Raw genomic sequence first — 21636 nt, forward strand, 5'->3', positions numbered from 1 at the left:
TATAGAGAAATGGAGACGGCGGTATAAGGTCTTCAAATTCTGCAGCGAATTCCCAAAAATTAATACTGTAAAAAAAGTTGACAGACTTGTTTCTCGCCGGCATTGTTCATGTCCGAAAAATTTCTTAGCAACTAACTCCTTATCAAATATAAATCGAACAGGACGCCGTTCTACCAAGAGCTTCGATTTGGCATTTAACCAAGCCATACCAAAAACAGCAGAAAAATTCCACACATAACCAAATTATGGTTGATGCAGAGCAACTGTCTCTGTATAAAATACCGTCTAAAATTATTCAAGACACCCAGATTTTTACCAGCTAATGTAGATTTAGACTAAAAATAGTTTCCGTAGTTGAGCGTGACGGTAAGAGTCGATCATAGGAGATCAGATCTGTCAAAGGTATAAGAACATTTCGGAAGAGTTGAGATAATATATGTAATATATTTCCAATGCAAACATTATATCTATATTATGTTATATAAATAAGGATACATAAATATATAAATATTAGTGATACAAAATAAAAGGCTTATATAGAATTAATACCGTTGTAATCGAGTTAATATTATATGTACTTAAGGTATATTTACAATTTCGGAATATGATTCTAAATTTGAATTTTGGTCTGTTAATACAATGCATATATTTCATTACTTAATATCGTTAATTTCAATGTTTATTCGTGCATAGATATGTATTTCATCATTATCATTTTACAGCTGGACGTAAGCCTTCTCCATATATTTTCAAAATTAAGAAATAAAAGCGACCTCCATCCTTTATCTTTTGCTTTTGACAACATCGTCTGTCCACTTTGTAGATATACATCCTCTGCGTTTGCTAATCTGTGGTCTCCAAAACCTTAAGGCGCTTGGGGTCATCTGTTCTACAGGTGATGTCGTTTGTCCACTACCAATCCGCTAGGATTCCGGATAATTTCACTTGTCTTCGGATCTCCTCATTCCTGAGCCGAAATCAAAGTCACATTTCCATGGCTCACCGAGAAACTTTTATTGTAAAATGTATTTCCTATCACAGGCATTATCAGTTTAAGGTTCTGGAATACAAACCACGGAATAGCTCAGCGCAGGATGTTCAAATACAAACTAGACAGATGACTTTGTTCAGAGAATACATGCTGCATTCAAGCTATGTTATTGGAAATTTATAGGGAAGATCATGTACAGCTGTGGGCATCCAATGAAATTATATATATATATATATATATATATATATATATATATATATGTTTCCCAACCTTTTTGTGTCACACGCCTATGCATTTTTAAAATTCTTACGCCTCCCTATATAACATCATTCTTTTTTAAAAGTGAAAGGGTGAAGTGAAACAATCAAATTGCCCACCTGTGGAGCATGGACCCCGCGTTGGAAAACACTAGTTTAGTTTAATTCTTACATACATATAATCTAAAATTTAGTTTGACTAAATTATTTAGAGAGCTATTTATAGCTCTGTTATAATATATTCTGCTATAATAACGTTATTTTATAATGTTAACAAGTTAAAAATGTAAAACTTAAAGATAAAAACTAATAAAAAAATGTTTTTCGAAGGTTTACAACAACTCTAATAATTACATTGTACATTAAAACTAAGTTATATTTGTACTTCTCAACACTGTGGTCTAGGGCCTTTAAGTTGTGAAGACATTTGTTAAGAAAAAAGAGTTACAATGAGAGAAATAGCGTTGAAAGTATATTTCAAATACATTTCCCCCTTTAAATGAGTATATATTTTACATTTCTGTGATTTCATTCAAGCCTGAAACATCTTCGGTAACCCTCTTATAACACGGTAGATACATTCTATAACGTGATCACTTGACCCTGTATAACGCGATACGCACAAATTATTCAAGTTTAAATTTCAATTCAAGGAGGTCTCTACATTAAATTTTATTACGCAATTGACACAATGTGCTTACGTGAAATTGAGTGTCAACTGTAAATTACTGAAATTTTTATATTTAATAAAAAAACACGCAATGTTACCGTGTTATACAAGGTATTATAATAAGTAATAGCTAACAATTTTAATTCTATAATATGCTTCATTTTATGATTTATGTTCCGTTCCGCGAATTAAAAATTTCTTCAAAAAATGTTTACAGGCGTTCCCATAAATCAACGTCATTCAAAAGTCTCTTGACATGAGCATGCCTCAATCTATTTTGGCTTGTCGTTGATTTATGGGACACGCGTGTAATAAATTAAATTAATTTTAAATTAATCTAATGTATCTTTGATTATTCAGAAATTCTTTTGTAAAAGTATTGAATACTATTAACATATTATTCACATTTAAAGACCTGCCATGCGTCTCGGACGAAAGCCGGAGAATGCTCCACGAGCTCATAACGAATTGTCAAGAGTCATATAGTTGAGATATACTAAAGCTAGTGAGATCAGGCGAGCGACTGCTCCCGGGTGTTCTGGAGGTCGCGGAAGCGGTCGGGCAGGCGGCGACCCAGGGTATCAGGCACCAGACGAGTCAGCGCCGCGCTCGCTAAGGGCAAAGCCCCCAGCAGTGTTGGAGGTACCCATGTACCATACCTTGCCTGGAAAGAAATATCAAAGAAACATTTATAAGCTTCATCATTTCAATTCAAGAGAAATTTGAAGAAATTAAATTACAACCATGTATTTACATAAAATAGAAAAGAAATAAAAGATCATCTATAGGTATATAAAATGATTTTGTTTGTATGTCCTTTATAAAGTCATAAACTATGCATTTGATCATATGATGATTTAAGGCAAAGTTGTTGTAAATAAACCTACAAAGGTTTCTAAGTTAGTATAACTAATATTTTCGACAGATAGCGCCACTGTCATTCAAAATAAATTCGTATATCGCCGTGACAGTTCATGATGATTTGAATTGAAACGAAAACACCGAACGAATGATGTCGTTTCGAGTTGTGGTTGACATAAGAATATATGTAAATTTTGAAATTTATATCACTGCTCACATATATAAATAAAAGCGAAAAAAAATATGAAATACTATTTTCTTTGTTATATTCCAGGTGGACGCAGTCGCTGAGTACAGCTAGTTATATATTTCGCACTCAGTAAAATTTTATAATTTCCTGTACGTCATCATTATCATTTCATCTATAAGATGTCCGTTGTTGGACGTGAGCCCCTACTATATATTTCCAATAAAACAGTTTAGAAGTGATCTGTATCCTGCATTTTATAACAATGTTAAGATAATTTATTTTGTGCTATGTTATATAAAACTAGATTAAACTTATATTATGTATTGTTGTTGGTGTATATACAGTAATACCCCGCTTTACGCGAGGGATACGTTCCAAAAAAAATCGCGTTAACTGAAATTCGCGTATAACGAGGTTTAAGATTAAGTTTTCATCGTCAGAAATTATTACAAAAAAAATACAAATCATTTTAATCAATCACTTTAATTCTAGGAACACTTTATGTAATACATACTCTTTGTTTTTTACGGCAAAATACATCTATTGTCTTTTGGGTAACGTTTTGTTTACGTTCTTGTAAAATACGTTCATAACACCCAACAATGTTTTTAATTGTTTGACAGATGGTCAAGACACCATAGAGAAGTTGATGACTGCATTATATTTATACGCACTATTTCGCGTAATTCGAGGCATTTGAGCGCGTAATTTGCAATTCGCGTTATAGAGAAACCGCATATAACGAGGTCGCGTAAAGCGGGGTATTACTGTATTTCAAGTAAATAAATAAATATCACTCACCAGTAATGGCGTGAGTGGCGCCAGTATAGCGCCAACTCTGCCGCAAGTCGAACACGCGGCCAACAGACGCTGACGGGCGCGAGTTGGAAATAACTCCGCGGTATAAACATATAGTGCGTTCAACGCCATTGTAGCACCAACCTTACCAGCCAGGAACAAAGCTGTTCCCCACACTCCCTCCGCTGAGAAAGAAACAATAACACTTATTTCTGATAACATTAAACCTGTCAGTGTAAAATTACGCAGCAAGCATGTTCACGTCCAATTTCAAAGTAAAATAATATATAAACACATATATAAAGACAGACTTCAAGTAACTCTTGAAGTGTATCTGAAAACTATGTTTACTTAGATTAACTAACCTAACAAAGCACTCATATGAGGTAACAAAGTGGAAGCTGCGCATCAAAGAGGGGAATTCCAGAGAGTATATATGGGCGAAGTTCAAATGAAATACGAACTTCTGCTTTGGACTTCGTTTTGATATTACCACCCAAGATATACCGGCCTTTGGAAGGATCCCACAGATATATCAGAACACTGAGAGTTAAAAACTTCTTTACTATAACTAAAGATGACAGAACACTCAGGAGCTTTTGCTTGTGGTTCCTTTTTATATATTTTACCGTATTGGTGATCATTTTTAAAAGGGTAAGATTGTGATACTCACAGTCCGGAAGTAAAGGAATAGCAATAAGCGCCACTGCGGTCAAAAGCAACGCTGCAGTGAGCATTGGGCGTCTTCCGGCACGATCCAGTAGCAGCGTGTTCAACAGCAACGCTGGCAGCTCAGCAGCTGCTAGCAGTGCGTAATTGGCGTGAGGGCTGCCTGCTAGCGCGTGCGCTCGTACCGCCAGACCATAGAATACGAAGACAGCTGATGCCCACCACACGAAACACGTCAACAGACGCCGTCGCAGCTCTCCATACCTGTGCAGATCATAACTCAAATTGTTAAGATGTATCAGACATTGGTAAAACCTATATATAGAATATCTTTTGAAAAAAAAGTCTCTCTAAGAGCACCCACTCCTCCGCCTCCTTCTTTCCTTTACAATAAGTGGACGATATTCACAGTAGTTCAATATTCCACCAACCAGCAATCATTTTACCAGTCCCTATTTGCATATATAACATGTTCTAAGAAGATCTTTTGTGAAAATGTTCCGCCGTCATCTTTCTCAGAGGATTTTTAATTGGGTCTTCGAGAATGACTCTTCACCATCCAAACTGGTGATATTTCTTACAAGACAAGGCGTAATTCTTAATTTCATCATCCAATGTTAGGTTGCCTTTTAGATTAGGGATATAACACTTAGGTAGAGACATACGTTCTTTTGATATTAAAACATCTACTCACTTTATAAAAGCTCTGAATAAGCTTTCTTCCTCGTCATCTTCTACTTCATTCTTATCCTCTACAGGTCCAGACTGCGTGGCGAGCATTTTATCAATCGCGTCTTCTGGTACTGCTACTCTGTTCCATCTTGCAGCACGTTTAATGACATCAGCCGCTTGAGACAGTTTGTTATTCGCGACTAACCACCGCACGCTCTCTGGTAGAAGCCATGGGTAGAGAAGAAGAAGAAAGGAAGGAGGATAGGCTATCCTTGCCCACAGTCTCCAGTAACCCGTCAAATAGTCTAATAGTGCCAGTGTAGCGGCGCCGGCTGATAGAGGAATCCCAAGGAGAAGACTTGCCAGGATACGCTGTTCTACACCCAACCACTCGATCACTGTAAAGGAGAAATCATTATATCAGTTAAGTAATAATTAAACTTTTTACCTGCGAAGAGCCTGATTATTCAGCAAAACTCTTAACTTCTGCCATAATTTAAGCCATAGGACCTCCATTGCCAGAAGATTGATTTTCAATAGGTCAAGTTGAAACCAAAATGCATCCGTGGTCTTCCTATATCCAAGTACGTCCTCTGATATTAAGATTGCGAACGCTTAAACTAGATCAGAGAACCTGAAGACCAGAATCTTGGTTGAATAGAACACAACGAGTAACAAATGATCAAATCTGATTATGATGAACGAACAAAAGGCATGATCATTGCCTTCATGTCCACTGCTGGGCATAAGCTGCATCCAGCGTCTTCCGTTCTTAACAAGGTCGTCAGTCCTTGAGGTGGACCACCTTCTGTGCAGGTGTTCTTCGATAGTAGATAAAGTGGTCATAAGCATTCCTCATAGAAGCATTATTTGTTTGTTCAAGTTTTACGGACAGTCTTCTGCGCAGAGCTTGCCTGGAAGAGGACGCGACTGCTGCCCATGTACTACTTCGGTGTACTGGGGTAGCACCGAACAGGACTACCCATCAAAATCTATAGGGATTTCTTGAGGAGTTGAATTGACTTGAATAAGGCTAATCCAGTCCCAAAATGAGCGCAAGACCACTTGAAACCAGGCCACACAGACAAGACAAGACGGTTTAATATAGAAGCGTAAAGGAGGATAAAAATAACAATAATAAATATGGAAATTGTAAAATTTAAAATAGCAAGAAATATGACATGGGATGAGAAGCGATGTATGAATGAAATGTAAATAGAAGTCGAGGGATTAAAAGAAATTATAAAGGATATAATAAGAGAGATCGGAAAAGATTGAGATGTATTAGAGAAGGAGAATGCAAAATAAACAATAAATTAAAAAATATATTTAGAAGCATAATTCCCTATCATAGTTTAAGTAAGAGATAGGGCAACGCCAAGTTTCCATGAGCGGTGGCCATAAAAAATGTAAAGGCGTAGGTAGTTGACTAAAATAGAGTTACTAATACAACGGAGGCTAAAGAAAGGTAAATGGAGATGGCTATGTTCAGAGTTAGAGAGAAGGGATGAGAAGATCCACTGAAAAACCAAGGTCACCTCGAAGGTCAAGCTCGAAGCATTGCTCGTCTGAAATGACAGTGGGCGGGGTACACGCTTGTGCAACAGATGGCCGTTGGACCAATTACCAAATTAATGTCACGGGAAGTCCGGCGATCGTGGCAATTTTTTGGTGGAGACCTGTTCCTTGCAGTGGATATATATCGGCTTAAAAGGAGAAGAAGAGTGCTATCTTACAGAGGAAACTAGATATAACATTTATACACCAATACTTCACTTTGCGTCGTGGTTACGTTTAAAAAAAAAACACGACGCGAATTGAAACGCCGCAAAGTGACTTAAGATTTTCTATAGCAAACCATGTAAAGATCGAAGATAGGTTCCAGGGTCACAAAATTACTACTTTTTGAAAAGAAAATTGAACAAAGTAAACATTTAAAAAAACAAATATAATATAACTCTGCCAATAAATAAATCTGAATAATATTTACCTTTTTTGTAACCAGAAACAATACATTAAAATTTATATACATTTTTAATTTTCTTTAAAAAAAAGCACAATACACTATATTACAATACACTACGTAATTGAAACTGAACTCTAAAATTAGCAAAACAAAGTGAAAATAAAACTGTATTAAAATTGCGTTGATTTTTAGTTAGAAAGGGAATCCCTGAGTTTTAGTGACATGGCGCAATTAGAAACAAGTGTTGCCATCTTTTAGAAAAAAAAAATCAAAAAAAATTTAAAGTCTCGAACCCAAAACAACGCAACCTCGAAAATCTAACGACGCACAGTCAAAACTAGTACTAATTAAGCAGCGACGCAACTGCCAAACAAAAAAAGCAAAACGTAACTACGCAAAGCGAGGTATAGGTGTAGTATTTAATCAACTCACTGAGTACGAAAGCTGCTGGGTAGACACTTGCTCCAAGGACCGTCTCCAGGAATTCAGCCAGCAAGTACGCAGTGTACGATCCTGCAAAGGACTTGCAGAGTCCTAGCAAACCAGCTCCGGTACCACTTACCACCAGTGCTGCGCGTCTGCCCCATCTGGAAACCATAGATACAATATTTAATAGAATCAGGCGTTACCTTGCGGAAGTCCATCCTAAGTAAGAAAAGGACCAATATTTAGCCACTTCCGCAAATGCGGTGGTAGTCGTGCAACAAAGTGCACCGCCCGCCAGCCCGCTGATAAATGCGTATACGGCAAACAATGCGAATCACACAACTGCCACCGTTAAATCACTCAACACGTGTTTCGCCCTTTCACGGGGCATCTTCAGGAGTTATGTTACACCGATTAGTGCCAAACACAGAGTCGTAAAAGTTCGTAAAAGAGTCGTAATAGATTGAGAGGAGAAACCTTCACATCTCTTGATAGCATATTCATACTACTTTTTAGTATCAATGTATTTAACACTAAACATACCATAGCGGGTCAAATGACCCATTTTTAACTCAGCATCAAGAATTTATTTCTTTTATTTTTTTTCTTTGCGTTTGTAATAGAAATTGTCAATATACTATTCTGTTTAACTATAATACATTTTATTTTCCTGCCGTTCCTAATAACTATATTTCATACATTCAAGAAGGAAATATAAAGTCGCGTCATTTTACCCGTTATGATAGAAATAAGTGCCTACTAAGTGTTGGTATGATTAGTGTTAATTTTCTTGATTTGTTATATTACATTCCTATAAATTCCTTAAATATATATGTGATAGTGCTCATGTTATCACATTGAAATATAATCATGAAAAAGAGCTAGTTAAACTAACTAATCTTAAACTAAAATTAATTTAATATATACATCATAATATTCAAAACAAATGCTGATTTGACTGGTATCCTAGCGAATGATATCGTTGCAAAGTTTACAAAATCTGATTGTATTGTTATACTAGCAGTGAGGTATGACCGTGATTTTCAAAACTATTCTGAATGAATCAATTAAAAATAATATTACAGGTAATTTAATAAAAGTTACATTGACGATAGGCCGTGTATCGCATCCTGGTTTTATTTGTGTCCCTCCCTCATTCACTTAATTATGATCATAACTTTAATGTATAATTAACTTACTTATCTGAAATGTAACCCATGATAGGCAAAGACACCAGCATGCCAACGTTATGAACCGTGCCAACCAGAGCCCGTTTCCCTTCTTGACATGCCAAGTTGAACTGCAAAAGAAACAAATTATACATATTCATTTAATATCTTTTATTGTACAAGCTAGGATACATTTAAATAGTTTCATATTAATAAACAAATAAGTACAATTGGCGGTCTTATTACACGAGGCAATCTCTTACAGACGACCATAGTATGAAAACAGTAGAAGTATAAATAATGCATAGTTAACATGTACAAAACATACATATATACAAACATACATAAACATGTGTATACAGCCTATATGACTGGCTCCACCAGTACGACTGTCTGGGATCAACAAGCTAACTAAAGAGGCGAGTAGTAGGAGAGTCACAAAGCAAGAGTGGAAACGTCTGTCTCAACTTCTGCAGTAGAGATGGAGTGATGGAGGAAGAAGATTGCAAGTGTACCTATTCTTTGCTTTTTCTAACTTCTGCGACTAAGCAGGGCTACATCACGAATCTAGGCATTCGCAATGTAACCCAGAAGAGATCAGATCTTCTGCAAAGAGATGAGAAATTCCAGTACTTGTGAGTACTCGTTCCCTTAGTCACCTTGGACTTTGTGGACTCGGTGGAGTTTTGAACTTGGTGCCTGCGTTAGGAAGAGAGACCAAAAAGTAAGATGCTTTAAGCTCCAATGCAACTTTAGTAAATAAAAGAGGAGAAGGTTTTTATTATCTCGAGACAGGGCTAGAATTGAGTGTGCATTCATCAGCGGGCTAGGCAGGTAACTGTAACAGCTTGGACACTACGTAATGAAATGTGCGGAACTTTGAAAGTTTGTGAATACGCCACAATGATGTATCGTGGTAAATTTAGTTGGTGCAAGTTCTATATAATATCCCGACCTGTTATTCACTAGGTATGGTTTTTTTTCCATGACAAATAAAGGACTAAGATAGTTACCGTTAAGGTATTCCCTGTCTGACATGTGTGAGTCCAATTCTACGCAGCCAAGGGCTAGCGGCATTTGAATATATCGTCTTCAAGTCATGAATGAGTCCTAAAGAAAGAGACGCAGTGGTATAAGGCCGAAAGAGATAGTGCCTGTTCCCGGAAATGTGAAGGCATCCACGTAAAATAAAATGTCGACATATTATTTTTTTGTTTACCTGAACAAGCCACCATAAGTAAAACTTAACAGCCAGTCATTGTATCTACGCTAGCAGGATTTGAACTTGATCAGAAGCAAGGAAAACATGTCTACAATACCTCTGCAACGATGGTCCTCCGTTCCATGTACACGAAGCTGTCGCACTGCACACTGGAGCCGTTGTCGAAAGACTCCAGCTCGCAGGCGTCAGAGATCGCAAGACGCCTGGAGCATACATCTCCAGGTGGCAAAGCGAAGCTGGTCCATCCCGGAGACCAGCTCTCCGGTGAGACCGTTCCCAAGGTTCCGTTGTCTTCGCACTGCGATACGTGACATCTGATGACAAAACATATGTTTACAAAAATTTAATCTATACGAAAGCGTACTAAAGAGCGGAATTAATATCTGTTGTTGTTGAAATAAAAGTTCATACAATGTAAAATCCTATTTATATTAAAAAACATGTAACATTACTTATATCTAATATCGGATGATTAGATATAAGTGTTAATGGTTTTAAAGGGTGTATGTCTGTCTGCAAGACAGAGCTAGAGAAGCGAATAGAGATAGATAGCATTGCCTTCTTGGTGGATGAAATAAGTCGGGTAAGAGAACAAGAAAATTTATGTAATTAGAATTATCAATTGTAAAAGTAATAAAAAATACTAAATAAATATATAAAGAGTCATTGTAAAATTATTAAAAAGAAACAAATTTTGATATCTTGGGAATGAAGCTGATGTATGAAAGGCAGTGTAGGAACGGAATACGGATATTAAGTATTAAGGATATTGTGAAGAAAGACAGAAGAATAATAAAACAGCTTAAGAAGTATGACAGAAGAATATAAAAAACTGAAAATTTATTTAAGTAAAAAATTCCCTTTTTCACGTTTATAAGTGACAAAAAAAGAATGATTGTATCTATATTATTATGTCAGTTAAGAAGATTGGAAGTATTTATATTATTATAATTTTTGTGAATAAATTGTATACATGAGTACATCGTCAACATTTTTTGTTGATATATATTATATATAATATATATGATTGTACATATATAAAATAAATTAATTAGTAATTTGTATTTGCAAAAAAACTGTAGTTAGAATAACTGCGCAGTTAACAACACCGTTAACATCTTCGGAATAAAAACATAGTTGCAAAAAAATGATACAAAAAATAAGTAACAGATTTATTATTATAACTGTAATATTCTAAATGTGTTAAGCCTCACTTGTCTTGTATTATTTGAAAAGTACACTTTCAAGTACCATTGACCTACTTTAAAATTAAAGCGCCTGTCAGAATTATATCAGCAATTTTTTAAACATACAACAATGAGATACGTTACTTGCAGAAGATGATGGTAATTTGTAAATGTTTTCTAATTATGTTTGACTGCCTTTAAAGAAGATTTCTATGTAGTTAATGCAATGCAGTTTTATTTAGATTTAATGTAATTATTATTTATAATTAGCTGTCCTTAGAAACTATGCTTACAAAAGGAATGGTCACGAATGTTGAAATAAATATAAAAATTTCTGAGTGACTATTATTAATTATTATTGTTAAATCATTTGAAATTGATTCATTTATTGATTAAATTTTAAATAAACAAATTAATTCTGATGGACAAAAACACAGCTTTTAAACGGGAATATTAATTTGCAGCGCGTGGACTGTTAAACACATGTTTACATTTTTATTAGCATAATTTAAAACTAAGTGTTAAATCAAAAGGTTTCAAGTCATTGTAATTTTTATTATTTTTTAAAGTTCCTGTGCCCATTTTTTATATTAATGTGTTATGTAGTAGTGGGAAATTCGTTTATAAAAATTAATTTGATTGGTAAAGTCGATTCCAATTTATGATAAATATCAGGGGTGGCCAACCTTCGGTTCGCGAGCCATATGCGACTCTTTGAAGGATTCTTTGTGGCTTGCTATAAATGTAACCGAGTTCATTTTTCATTAATGTTTTATTTAAAAAAAAAAATCATTATTTTAAATTACTGAGCTATTTAATTTCTAAAAATATATTTTGTGTTTTGTAAAAAAAAAAATTTCTTTTTGCATTAATTTTTAATATGTATTTATTTGCGGCTCCCGAAACATTTTATATTTTGAAAAATGGCTCCGACTATCAAGGTGCTTGGTCATAATTTTTGGATCAAATTTATCAGATTCAGGTCATAGAGAGGACACATTTAAATATATATATATAAATGTTTATATATAATCTTGTATATATAAACACAAACCGTAATTACTTGGCTCGTGGATAAGTGACAAAGGTTATCTGCCATTGCGCAGTATCGGGTTCAATCCGGTGCATGCAGGTTCGTTCAGAAATATATTATCTCTCACGCCACAGAAGCAAGGAAGTTATTTACTTATATATTTATTCTATCGTTTTCACTAAGTTGACTGACGATATTGTTAAGATCACAAGAAGTGAGTTTCTCGTAGATTTTATAAACGGTTGTCAAGAAGCGGATTTCATCTAGCATCTTCTCAGAACTTAAACATGTTTATCTGTACTCTTTGTGGAAGGATATTCTGCGTCTCGCTTGACGGTCTGTGGCATCTACTCCTCAACTTTAAAGCCTTTCTTTCTTTGCACTATATAGCTTGCAGTTTTCAAAATACAGATAATACATGTACAAGTTAGTTATAGTTACTGTTATATTTATAGCAGATTCTACAAAGTTAACCTTTATTCTCACTATGTAGCCTGAAGTTTGCTACTTAAAATAATGACACGTTTTTAAAATAACAACAAAATACAGATAATATATGAATTAGTTAGATATAGTTACTATTATATTTATAGCAGATTCTCCAAAGTTAACCTTTATTCTCACTATGTAGCCTGAAGTTTGCTACTTAAAATGATGACACGTTTTAAAAATAATAACAAAATACAGATAATATATGTATAAGTTAGATTTAGTTACTATTATATTTATAGCAGATTCTCCAAAGTTAACCTTTATTCTCACTATGTAACCTGTAATTTGCTACTTAAAATAATGACACGTTTTTTAAAGAATAACAAAATACAGATAATATATAATACATGTATTAGTTAAATATAGTTAGTATTATATTTATATCGGATTCTACAAAGTTAATTTTTTGTCCATTATGTTTATTTACTTCCAACTACTACAACTTTTTTTAAGTTATATCTGCATTTATTTCTATATTATACTATGAATAGTAAAAACGTTTGAATAAAGAATGAGTATTGAAATTTATGAAATGAAAAATAAAATAATCATCCTGCGGACCATGGTAGGTTACTCTTCAAGGTCCAGAAAGACAGAAAAACAATTTTTGTGATATATAATTATTGATTTGGTCGGTAAATCAGTACTACGTCCATGAAGCTTATTGACTAGCGCCGTCTAGTATATTTTATAGAAACTATGATAAAATAGTTCTATGCATTTACCATATTCCGAAATAAGCTTTATTTATTTTTTCTTTACGAAGTATGTTGAAGTAGATAATAATTAGAAAATTGAAGTACGAATTAAAAACGTAATAGTACAAAGACCTGGTTAATATAGGATAAATGCGTAATGGCCACCAATTGAACGCACCGCTTACATACAAATGGCGGAAATTGAAAATTAGTCACGTCAATTACTGTTTTTGTGTTATTGGTGCAGATTATAATAGTAGTAATCAAAAGCGACTTTATTTATAAAATGTAAATTATTTATTAATATCTTTCTCAACCGCCTTAAATTTGTGGACGACGTCATCCTATTCTTGGAATCTTCACAGCAGCTAAATAAAATGATGATGTATCTCCAGCATATCAGCACAAGGGTTGGATTAGAAATAAACATATACAAAACAAAAGTCATCACTAACCACTCTAAAACATCCATAATGATAAATCACTTACTTATTGAGTACTTAGATTAATATATCTATCTAGGTAAACAGATTTCTTCAGTAAAGAAAAAAAATACAGAAGAATTTGACCAAAGATTAGTGATCATCTGAAATAAATACCCGGTCTCATAATAGTATATTCAAATCACATCTAGATAAGTAGGTACCTAATAAACTGCACATAAAATAACTAGTCAATTAATAATAGGAAAAATAAAATAAGAAAAGTGTAGTAATGTATTAAGAAAGCACAACCTGAAGAAAACCGTGATAAAAAAATAGAATATGTAAATAAATAATAAAATAACGAATAAAAAAAATGTACCTAAGAGTAATAAGATGATGGAAAGAAGGCGATGAAAGCAAGAAGGAATGAAAGAACAAAATGAAAGATATTGTGATGGAAATAAGGTAAGAATAAAAGAAATTGATAAGTATGACAGTGAGTGAAGAATAAATATGAAAAATCTGAAAAACTTATTTGTAAACAAAGACCCTGATCCCAACTAATTAAGGGTACGAGAGGCCTCCAATAGCGGGGGCCAAAAAAAAATTCAAAGCACATCTCCCACTACCTACCAAGAAGATAGTTATGGACTCTGAGATTTTACCACCTCACCTACGGATGCCAAACTTGGATGTTTAACTTGAAGACTAGTAAGAAGATACTCAGAGAAAAATGGAGAGAAGTTACTTGGATATCAAATTAAAAGACAAAATAAGGAACGCAATCATCCGCAAAAAAAAACGTGTATAACAGATGCACTTAATTATTCCCTTCAAAGAAAGTGGAGCTGGTCACGATGCGAGGTTTTAAAATGGATGGGACCACGAGGTACTAGATCAAGAGGCAGACCTAATGCCAGATGGGGTGACGAGATCGCGGCTACAGCAGGTGGCTTCAAGTTGCCAAAGGCAGAGAAAAATGGAAGGCTTTGAAGTAGGCTTTTACCCTAAAGAAGTCTATACAAACTTAGTACAAAATTATTTAATAAGAAAAGGACCAATATTTAGCCACTTCCGCACATGCAGTCGTGCAACAAATTGCACCGCCCGCCAGCCCGCTGATAAATGCGCACGCGGTAAACAATGCGAATTACACAACTGCCACCGTTAAATCACTCAACACGTGTTATATCTCTCCACGGGGCATCTTCAGGAGTTATGTTACACCGATTAGTGCCAAACACAGAGTGTGTTTTTTGAGCGATTGCAAGATAGATATTGTGAAGGACGAAATGAAAGACACAAAAGAGTTTATGAAGAAACGAAAGAGATAGAGAAATAAAAGTTTTAAATGAAAAAAAAAATATTTACCCGAATATCTTATGTCCCTGCCCCATCCATGCTAGAAGGAACAAGAGATCCCCCAAAAAACAGGAGCTATTAAAAATATTACGAAAGAATATATTAAAGTATTAGAAATATGGACCCATAGGAGTTCAGAAACGTTTGTGTTCTAATTCAAAATTAAATTTAACCGTCAGTTGGATACAAAATCTAAATGGCAGCTATATATATATATATAACATTTTAAGCAATATAATAATAGTAAATTTTGATAAGTTATTTATTATTCATACAATAAATGTACAGTACAATAAATAACTTAATGACAATATAATAAAAAAAATCGTTATCAAAATTCGCATTACTACATATTAAAATGGTCATTGTTTACTATATATACATGCGGACTTTGTACATTTTTTATTGGACATCACTGCCCAAATAGCATTTGAAGATTAGGGTATATGGTGGTAGGGGGCAGAGTGCAACTAGCTTAAGATCTCTTATAAAGTTACGCACGTGGGCTTCCTTGAAAGCCTCGGCTTCAGTCGAGATTTACTATTTTACCGGATTATGAAGCCGCTGAGATCTTAGATCGCGTCAGTGAAGGTTCCACGGATAGACTAAGTTCAAGTTCATTACGGACCTCGGCTTGTACTGTCACTCGTCAAATAAACTCGCTTAAAACTCCATCACACCCAAGCTTCGGTTCTTATTGACTGACTAATATCACTACTACCACCAAACTGTCAACGATACTGTCAAATTTTTTTTGACATATAGCATTACTATATTTATTATTTAAGCTATATATTTACCTCCTCAAAGCTTTTACACATATACATATATCATCACGTACAGTAATACCCCGCTTTACGCGACCCCGTTATACGCGGTTTCACTATAACGCGAATTGCAAATTTCGCGCTCAAATGCCTCGAAATACGCGAAAGAGTGCGTATAAATATAATGTATATCATCAACTTCTCTATGGTGTCTTGACCATCTGTCAAACAATTAAAAACAGTGTTGGGTGTTATGAACGTATTTTACAAGAACGTAAACAAAACGTTACCCAAAAGACAATAGATGTATTTTTCTGTAAAAAATAAGAGTATGTGTTGCATAAAGTGTTCCTAGAATTAAAGTGATTGATTAAAATGTTTTGTATTTTTTTGTAATAATTTTTGACTATGTTTAATCATAAACCTCGTTATACGCGAATTTCAGCTAACGCGATTTTTTTTGGAACGTATCCCTCGCGTAAAGCGGGGTATTACTGTATATACAAGCTTCAAATTTTAAAACACTAATTTACATATTTAACCCTTAATAGCCTAGAGTTTCAATTTTGATACCAATCTTTTAAACCGAATGTTCACATTACTATTAGTTTTTTTATATGTTGGCTGTACGTATTTTACTGTTGTGTAATATTCTTTCCAACGTAATTAAAATAAAAATCTATTTTTCCCTTCATCTAGACCCTCAAGCAAACACAGTAATATTAAAAAAAATCACTTTCGTAAATCAGGCTATTAAGGGTTAAAAAAAATTATATTTATAATGAAAGAACATAAGCGGGAAATTACAGTAAGCTAATACTAATTTATTTGAACCCGAGACTTCCGGGCAGGCCGGCTGTCAAGTGTCGCGTCACCACAACCGCTGCCTGACCACTTTCTGACCATCACGTGAGCGGTGTTCGACTTTCACTTGTTTTACTTATACGCTTTGTCTCGTATCTCTAAAGTGTTATTTCGTATATAGCACTACAAAGACTTTAAAAGTAAAACGGATTAAGTATATATGTATATACTAGTTGATCCCGCAAACGTTGTTTTTCAAAAAAAAATTAAATTTTTAATTAACATATAAAAAATAAGGGTTGATCGTAGAGGGGTGAAAATTTAGGGTTGTATGTATTTCTGTGTGTTGTATCATAATAAAATAAAAACTAAAAAATTTGTCTAAAAAATAAATAAAAATAATTTAGGGGTGGACCACCCTTATCACTTAGGGGTATGGAAAATAGATAGTAGCCGATTCTCAGACCTACTGAATACGCATATAGAATTTGGTAAAAATCGGTCAAGCCGTTTCAGAGGAGTTCAAGTTCGAACACCGTGACACGAGAATTTGATATATTAGATATATATGAGGAAATATAGTAATGTATATAAGTTACAATTAATAATAAATAAAGGTTTGTTATGATTTTCTATAGGCTCTATAAAATTAGGAATTCTTCTAGTGCTTATCTTCGTCATATCAACTGTTTGTCTAGATCTCTACAGTAGATCTTAACATCGCCGTCTGCCCACCTTGTAAGTGCACGACCTTCGCACTATTTTACTACCTGACCAACGCCAATTTTAATTCCCAATCCTTTGTGCAACATTGGTTACTTTTGTGCATCTGAGTATCACCCCAATTCTTATTTGAATTGAGAAGAGATTGCCTATTTATCAGTTCGGAAATATTCTTATTGAGTCTAAAAGCTAATTATGTACTAACTCAAAATATAAACGACCCAGTTATAAAGATTGCAACGAAAAAGGGTCACTGACCTCTTGCAATAATTCGGTTAAAACACACAAAATATATCAGAACAAAGTTCACCACAGATAATGAATATGATAAAAAACGAATGATTTATTTAATGAAGAAAAAAATCGATTCCATTGAGACATAAAAAAATAATCGATTATGATGTAATCTACACAAAAACGTTCGTTAATGGCAATAAACGGTTTATATTTGAAAGTTATACTACGGATTTTTTACGTGGTAATCTACGGTGTTTTTCCGTGAGTACTTACTTGTATTGGCGAAGTTCAATGCCAAGAGATTGTATGCTTTTGCCGTAAAAAAAATAAGTGAGAAAGAACAAAAAACAATCATTAACAGATAGCATTGTGACAAGTATTATTGAGTCGTTCAAAAACGATGATTTAATCTTGTAATATTCCCACAGTTGGGAATGAGAGGTTTTCATATAGTTCATGTAATAAGTAAGGGTTACTTCATATTTGTTACTCTTAATTTTTTAAACAATAAAAAAAATTAAATTTAAATCAAATAAACAATTAATATATTATCTACATACCTTTTATTTCGAGAATTAATACGTAAATGTTATCCAGTAATTTATTAATTAAATTCAAATTTAAAATATATTTATTCAAGTATATATGTACATTTTGGAATGCTACCTTTTACGTGATAAATATAATAAATAAAAATAAACTTGCACCTCTTAAATAACGTCTTCAAAAAGTTAATAAAACCTTCATGGGTCTAATTGTAAGTTTATTACAGTGTCACAAGATATCTTACACATTCCTTTACTTACTTTTATATCTAGAAATAAAAGTATATTATTAAATAAATCTAACATCAATCAAGAGTTTTTATTTGATTAAAATGTGTTGAATTTGGTTTGTTGACACATTTATATAGTTAATATTATAATGTACAAGTAAAAAATTGTTAAATTTTATTAAAAAGAGCAAATGTTGAGTTTCTAGCCGGCTTTTCTCAGCATATGAGCTTCGAATCGACAATTCAAGAGCGCATATAAATGCATGCTTGAATAAACATATTCCGAATTTTATTTTATATTTATTTGACTATGCCAAGTTACTTTTGTCTGTAAATTTGTGACAGCAGGTAGTTTGTCATAAAAACATTCAGAACTGCGTGCACTGGTTTCTTCCAGGAGGTTTTGATTTACTTATCATATTGTTTACTGATCTCTGCCTCTGTTATGACTCAAAGTTAAAAGATCACGCTTTTTGTTGCGTCTGTTTATCATTTAATTAGTAAACTGTAATAGTGTATTAGATTTATATGTAGCTATCTCAGGTTGTAAATTCTAAATAGTCATTTCAATTTCAAATACAGTACCCGGCAATAAATATTGCATATCGACCTTTGGAAAGAGACGATCGGCTAATTTCGGCTTCGTAGAGCGTTATCTCTGTCGCACGAAATATCAGTCCGGTATTTATTAGGAGCTGTTACAACAAGTATCATTTGCTCTCAAACATTTAAGTTCATTGAAACGAGCGCAGATATCACATTAAAAGTAATTATGTAAATATAATCAATAATAAAAATTGCAATAAAAATAAGCATGTTATATATATTTGAAGTTTTCAAATAAAAAACATAATTTGTGTTTTAATTAAATGTTATGTTATTTGGCTTTCGGTGTGCCGCGAATATCTAAGAACGATTTTAGTGTGCCATAGATGTGAAAAGGTTGCGGAGCAATTCTAAAGATAACATAGTTTTGGTTTGCATTGTTGGCACTCTTATAATATCTTGTCTGTTTTTATTTTAAGCTGCACAGACGTAAGAAAGTACTCAAAAAGAGCACAAAATAGTATTGTTAAAACTTAATATTAAATAGGTCACAAATTGTAAATAACATTATATAAAGAATAAGTAATTTAAAACTTTACATATAAAGAATAAGATCGTAAATATCAAAAATTAAATGTAAATATCGATAATATTTGCAAGTAGTTGATAAAAAGCAATCTAGGAAAAAAAGCCGAAATAAACGTACAAGTTTGCGTTGGTCGCACAGATAAACATAAACAAGAGAGTAGTAAATACGGAAGTGTATTGTAAAATAAAATAAATATGCACTCTGTATAAAAGGTCTCTGTCATCTTTCGGCAGAGTATATCTGATAAGTTGATAATATTAAAAATAAAGAATTTATTTTACATTCCAACTGAACTATTTTGATAGATATAAAACAGGTATTTTGAAAAGCTTTTTTTACCTTTTTAACGTCTTTTTTTTTGCAATTAAAAAACATATACTATGAAATTGTTAGAATCTTATGCAGGATGTGTGACCTCCACAATTCATATATTAGTGATATTGGTATACTCTCATGCTTTCTCGTATCTTTTAAAAGACAATTTCATTCGAAATTATTGAATACATACTCGTACAATACAATTTAAACTTCATTGGAACGTGACAGCTTGCTGTGACTCGTTATTGCGGTGTGTTCTGCAGAATGCGCTGGATCTTTGATTCCTGTTTAGTCTTGTTTTTCTTTGTTTTGTTATTGTTTGAATTTGTTTCATTAAATGTTCTTTGTGAGATAGTTATAAGGTAACAATTGTAACCAATTTTATATTTTAAAATTTCTGAGTTTGTACTTTATCACTGCCTTTTGTTACTGTTTATCTCCAATAAAGTAACATCTCGTCATAGTCGGCGCATCGAAAACGGGAATTCCACAAAGAAGATCATGACCCTCAGCTAGAAGTAAAATGATGAGAGGAGAAAGAGAATTCATCATCACCATTATTTCAGCCACGGGGTATCCACTGCTAAACACAATCTTCCCCCAGAAAATTACAATAATCGATATTTTTTCTCGCTCAGCCAAGGGGACGTTACTACTCGAGCAAATTATTTTTTATTTTATTCTTTTATTACACCTCCTTGTTCATCCTTCTCAATCTCTTATATTACAATTACCTTCTGTCTTTCACAATCTCTTACTTTCTTGACATTAAAATCATTTCCCGTTCACAACCTTTCTTCCATCATCTTCGTTCCTAAATCATAGTTTTGTCTCAATATTTCTATTTTATTTACATTTTAATAACAGTTGTTTAATTTTGTTGCACGACTACCACTGCAGCTAGCTATTTTATTATCTTTTCTTATTTATTAAATCTATATTGCTTTATCCAGGACTAGCTTGGGATCTTACTCGACCCTTTTTGACTTACTTCTAAGTCTTATTCTTTTCTATTGTATATACTAGTATTATGAAGAATTCTGGGCCCAGCGCTGCACTTACTGATCCATAGTCAAAACCTTAATGATCCAGCAACCATCTGTCCTGTGACCATGTGAACAGGTAATGGGTTCTGTTTGAAAGATTACATATTGATATTTAACTCGATTTTTTACTTAAAGCTGTAAACAAGTCAAAAGCCTTTCGTGTACATCTGAGTCACGTGAAAACGAGTTTTGTTAATAATAAAAAGATTTCGGATAACTCCACGAGTATATGCCGGTGTGCATATCAAGTCATTTCACGGCAAACCAGTCGAGTTGTTTCGTCTCTCACGTGAGACTTCATCTAAAACGTCACTGGCCTCCGCCAATAATTATAAAAAGTAAATAATATATACAGGATAAGTCAAAACAGATTGTAAAAGTTTAAACCGGTGAATGTATTCAGTAAAAACTCTTTATTCACTTTTTCACTGTTCGAAATTTAAAAAAAAAAGCTCGGAGCTAATGATTACATATATAATAATAAAAGGATTCCAATATATATCCAACTCTATATCCTTTGCAAATGCCGTCAGATGGACTAATAAAAAAAGTTATGATAAATTATTGAACTCACAGCCCATTAAAAAGGCTGCAACAAGCACTGGAAACGTGACATTTAACTTGAAAAACACACTGCGTAATTGAAACTGAACTCTAAAATTAACAAAACAAAGTGAAAATAAAACTGTATTAAAATTACGTTGATTTTTAGTCAGAAAGGGAATCCCCGAGTTTCAATAGCA

The 21636-nt window shown here is 33.5% G+C and overlaps 1 protein-coding gene across 1 annotated transcript in view; it reads right to left on the minus strand.

The window, feature by feature from the left end:
• Positions 1-2392: 2392 nt before the first annotated feature.
• Positions 2393-21636, minus strand: part of LOC137918381 (organic cation transporter protein-like) — a 33788-nt gene continuing 14544 nt past the window's right edge. Inside the window, exons 2-8 of the mRNA XM_068761165.1 lie at positions 9989-10205; positions 8700-8800; positions 7507-7661; positions 5131-5506; positions 4441-4700; positions 3771-3952; positions 2393-2582 (exon numbers count right to left, since the gene is read on the minus strand). Coding sequence (XP_068617266.1) covers positions 2430-2582; positions 3771-3952; positions 4441-4700; positions 5131-5506; positions 7507-7661; positions 8700-8800; positions 9989-10205 — 1444 coding nt within the window. The 3' untranslated portion in view covers positions 2393-2429. The remainder of the gene's footprint in view (positions 2583-3770; positions 3953-4440; positions 4701-5130; positions 5507-7506; positions 7662-8699; positions 8801-9988; positions 10206-21636) is intronic.

This window comes from Battus philenor, unplaced genomic scaffold, assembly GCF_028537555.1.
Source record: "Battus philenor isolate CCGP_79_NKW_IND1 unplaced genomic scaffold, ilBatPhil1.0.hap1 SCAF_14, whole genome shotgun sequence".
In the NCBI taxonomy this organism is placed as follows: domain Eukaryota; kingdom Metazoa; phylum Arthropoda; class Insecta; order Lepidoptera; family Papilionidae; genus Battus; species Battus philenor.